The sequence below is a fragment of the Aquila chrysaetos genome, chromosome 12 (genome assembly GCF_900496995.4).
Source record: "Aquila chrysaetos chrysaetos chromosome 12, bAquChr1.4, whole genome shotgun sequence".
Lineage (NCBI taxonomy): Eukaryota > Metazoa > Chordata > Aves > Accipitriformes > Accipitridae > Aquila > Aquila chrysaetos.
This window is the reverse complement of record NC_044015.1, coordinates 31,636,306-31,640,866: the sequence shown is the minus strand read 5'-3', so window position 1 is coordinate 31,640,866 and position 4,561 is coordinate 31,636,306. Positions and strand designations below refer to the sequence as shown.

The following is a 4,561-nucleotide window of genomic DNA, read 5'->3' as shown; positions in this document are numbered from 1 at the left end:
GGCCGGGTGCTAAGGGCGCGTTGCTAAGGAAGTGGAAGGCGGGTAGGGGTGGGGACGGAGTGTGAGGCCGGATGGGCGCTTTTCCTTCCCATTGGCTGCGAGAGGGGTAGGGGGCGGAGCTTCCGGTGGGGAGAACGGAAGCGCCGGTGGGGTGTGAGGCGGGAGTGCGCGGCCATGGGGGCCCGCGGGCTGGAAGCGGCGGTGGAGCTGGCGCCGGAGCTGGCGCCGGGGGAGGCCCGCGGTGCGGGGGCGAGCGGGCCGGGGGGGGGGGGCCGAGGGGGAAGGGGAAACGGGGGCCCAATGACAGGAGGGCCTGGGGGAGCCCTGAGGGTGGAGCGGGGGGGACCGGGGCTGGGGGAGCCCTGAGGGTGGAGGGGGGGGACCGGGCCTGGGGGACCCGTCAGGGTATGGGGGGAGGGAGCCGTGGAGACACTTGTGCCGTACAACGTGTCTGGTAGTTCCTGGAGGGCAGGCCGCTTCCCTTTCCCCCCTGGAAGTGGGCAGCAGTCTCTGATGCCTCCCCGGCTCCCGGGAGGAGTGAGGAAGGGGTCTCTGCCCGCCCCCCCGTAGCGATCTGCACGCTGCTGGCTTTGCATCAGTGGAGAGCTTTGGGAAGCTGCAGGGATTGAAACTGTGCTGTCTTACTGAGCTCGCTCACATAGTGAAACTGGGATGAGGCAGTATTCGTAACTGACTGAGAAATTAAGCTAATACCTGCTTCACCATTACCTTTAAACTTTATTCACCAGGCACGTTGCTGAAAGTTCTGATTCTGGTGGACTGGAGGAAAATTATTTTAAATCTTGTGATTTGTTTCAGAGAGCGGTACAGAGAGAGGGCATGCAGATGGTCAGCCTGTGGTGATTCTTCTAGGGTGGGCGGGCTGCCAGGACAAATACCTGGCCAAATACAGCACAATCTACAGTCAGAAGGTGAGTAGCTTATATTTTCATGACACTGCCATACAGCTCTCTGAGAAACCACCTATTTTCTGCATCTTGATAAAATTGCTCTAAAGCTTCTTTCAGGCTGAAGAGTCATTGTGAGTGAGTGGCAAGTTTTCTTGTCATTGAAAGCTCCTTGTCTCTCAGAGCCCAGGCAGCGTTATCTAACAGTTGCTGATGTCATCTTTGTGCGTGCAGCTGAGACAAAAATACTTCCTTGGAGAAACTTCCTGCTGTTGTGTGAATAACTGGAGTATTTTAAGGCTTTTAAAGTTGTGAGATTATTCAGGAATGACATGAACTGTGTTAGCTTTCCAAACAGTTAAACATGTGGGGAAAGATTATGCATTTACTGCTTGCTATTAGGCCACAGCACAGCCTTGGCGAGGCCAGGCTGAAGGCTAATAGAGCACGTCAGTATCTGTCGTTCCTCTAGCTTTTCCTTGCTGTGAAGATGATTCATCTCAATGTTGTAATCCAAATTAATTTTTTCCTGTCTGTGAAACAGGCATCCTATGGTAGTCATACCTGCTCACTAGGAACAACTTGTGTTTGAATGGGAGAGGTCTGTCCGATTGCTAGTTCCCTAAGTAATGATATTTTCCTTTCTAGTACTGTATTTTACTGGAATGACCCTTGCTTGTAGTATGGGGACCCAGAGAAACATTAGACTTTTTTTTTTGTCAGTGTACAAGGATCTTGTATTTATCCAAATCTGTTTCAGCTGTAAGTGGCAAAGTTCGTACATTAACAGGTCTATTGTTAACATGTAATCCAGTGCAAGAGTCATGAACTGACTTGTTCTAGTGAGAATTAATTGTTAAGTGACTGTTGTGACTAAGAGATGCTGCTGAGCAGATGAGGAGCACGTTACATGGCAGCATGCCAACTTTTTTGAAATTACTTCTCTATCAGAAAGGTGATAGGAATGGGAAAGGGGAGAAAAGGTTTTCTTAGCTCCCTAATGAGGAAGGGGCTGCAAGCATGGCAAGACGGTATAGAAGACTTTGATTTAAGAACTTGATATCCTCTTCTCCCTCACTCACTGTTTAGAGAGCTCTGGGCAGGAGGGCTGTCTTGGTGGTTTTGCCTTGTGTTTGTCAGTGTGTAATGTCAGTGAGTTTAGGTGATAGAAAAGACCTAAAGCATTTATAAATGTAGTTCCATCTGCTCTATTTAGAAACTCCTCCAAGATCCTGTTTCTCAGTCTACACCTAAATGTAAGGCCTTGACTGTAAAGGCAATTGCTCAGGCCTTCTGAATCTCTGAACCAGTGCTCTTCATTTGCACAGCTGGAGCATTTCAGAAAGGTTTATGAAAATCATGTCAGTGTTGATTGTGGGTGAGTCTTAGAGACAGCTGCAAACACGTGCTACTCAAGGACAGGAAGAAGTTCCTCCTCCTTCTTGTGTTTGTTTCAATGTCATGAACTAGATGTGTACCAGAGCAGGCCCTTCTTACCAAAATGGCTGATACTGAAGGTTTGTGAATTGGGGAAATGGTTTTCTCTTCCGGGTTGAAGACTAATGCTCATAAAAGCTTGGGTGGCAGTGTCCCCAGGGGCTGTGCCAGTTAGCACAAGATTTGAAAGGTTCTCAGACATCATCAAATCCAGGCCTCTGCTACTGAAGAAACCTTTTCATAATACTGTATACTGTTATGATTAATATAATCCTGTTCATATTGGTGCCTGGCTATTGACACTGAAGACTTTCTTCCAGCCCTGTGGTTTCTGTTGTAAACCTGTCCCAAATTTTCACCTTCTTTGTACTGATGCTTGCCTGCTCCATGTAATTTACAGCAGCCTAAATGTGTGTGGGGTCTCTTTCTGTTCTTAGGGGTGCACCGTCATCCGCTACACGGCCCCATGGAGGATGATATTCTTCTCTGAGACCTTTGGCATCAGGTCCCTCCAGACCCCAGCCAGGCGACTCCTGGAGCTGCTCTTTGACTATACTGTTGAAAACAGACCAGTTCTTTTTCATGTTTTTAGCAATGGTGGTGTCATGCTGTACCGTTACATCATTGAGGTGCTCCACACTCACAAGCTGTTTAAGAACCTCAAAGTAGCAGGCACCATTTTTGATAGTGCCCCTGGCAGAAGAAACTTGAGAGGAGGCCTTCGTGCCTTGGCGACTGTCTTGGTATCCATGAATGTGCTGCTCAAGTATTTCCTTTTATTAGCTTTTGCTACTACAGCTGTTGTGCTGCGGATCTTGCTGTACCCATTGACCCGCTTCATCCATGAGAGCCATTACGATGCCCTGCTGAAAGCACCCTCGCGGTGGCCTGAGCTTTACCTCTATTCCCAAGCCGATGCCATCATCAAGGCCAGTGAAGTTAAGCACATGGCTGATGCCCGGCAGCAGCTCGGTGTCTCTGTGAAAGCTGTAGACTTCTCAGATTCGGCTCACGTCAGCCATATGCGGTCATATCCCACCTATTACAGCAATCTCTGTACAACATTCCTGTCTGACTGTGTCAGGGGCTCACCTTGTTAGTGGTGTAATGACCTCCAATGTTTGCCTCTTTTGCTCAGCTTGTATGGGAGATGTTACCCCCTTTGCCTTTATGTCTTTGAAGGGAGGAAAGTAGAGGCTTCCTAGTTTTGTTTTTTTGGTTTTTTTTGCCCACCATCTACAAGTCCAAAAGCCTCCAGGCTGGCCTTTGGGACAGCCACATTATAGCAGAAAGTAAATATGGATTAATTTAAAGTACTGAAGGTGAAATCCTAGCATGGTTGAATTTGATATGCTTTACCAACGTGTCACAGATCAGAATTTCACATGGACTGTTATTTGTTTCTTCCTGTCTCCTATTGTTCTTTGCTTTCCATGTTGTCTCCTTGTCCCTGATGTCCAATGTTCTGTTGCCTTGTACTGATTTTACAATACAGCTCTTCAATGTCTTTGTTGTTTTTTTTCCTCTCTGCCATTTCTTTTATCTTGCACTGAGCAAACAGAAGCAGCTCTGCAGGACTTTTCTTTTCTCTCAGTGCATCCCAGCTCTTGCTATACTCCTTGCCTGGAGATCAGGCTCAGAAACCAAGTGTAAGACCTGGAAAAAGGTATGGGCAGGGCAGTATGACCAGACTCTCATCTGGTTCCATTAAATAGCTGAGGTAGAGCAGTCAAAGCTGTGATCCTTGGTGGGAGCTCAAATGTTCGTGATTGATAGCTTTTGTGTTCTTCAACCAAAAGATTTAAGTTAACCTTTTTGAATGTGTCTTGTGTTTTGTTTCTCTTCCTTCCAGTCTTTTGTGTGTTCTCCCGAGTAGTTTTGCTTTCTTGGAGAACTGCTCATTTATTATTGTGTGTCTTTGAGCAGCCTATATTGTGCATCTGGAAATGCAGGGAAACTGGCACAGCTGTAACCCAAAAGACCTCAGAAATAGAAAGGTGGAACTGCAGAGAAAAATGAAACTGTCTCTTGGAGCTATGATTTATACTGGGTGTTTCTTAAATCACTTCCAGCCCACAAATGACCCTGAGATTCGATGTTTTTTTCCCCATAATGTTCTCTTCAGATGATCAGTCTTTGCTGTCTGTGCAGCATGTACTAGTAATACAAGAAATTAATTCCTTCCACCTAGTAAAAAAGTAGCTGATTGCACTGCA

The 4,561-nt window shown here is 47.1% G+C and overlaps 1 protein-coding gene across 1 annotated transcript; it reads left to right on the top strand.

Annotated features, from left to right (window-relative positions):
• Window positions 1-132: 132 nt before the first annotated feature.
• Window positions 133-4,561, top strand: TMEM53 (transmembrane protein 53). Its single transcript, XM_030033715.1, has 3 exons — window positions 133-241; window positions 820-932; window positions 2,783-4,561. Exons 1-3 carry the CDS (start codon window positions 175-177, stop codon window positions 3,443-3,445), a joined length of 843 nt encoding a protein of 280 aa, XP_029889575.1. The 5' UTR covers window positions 133-174; the 3' UTR covers window positions 3,446-4,561.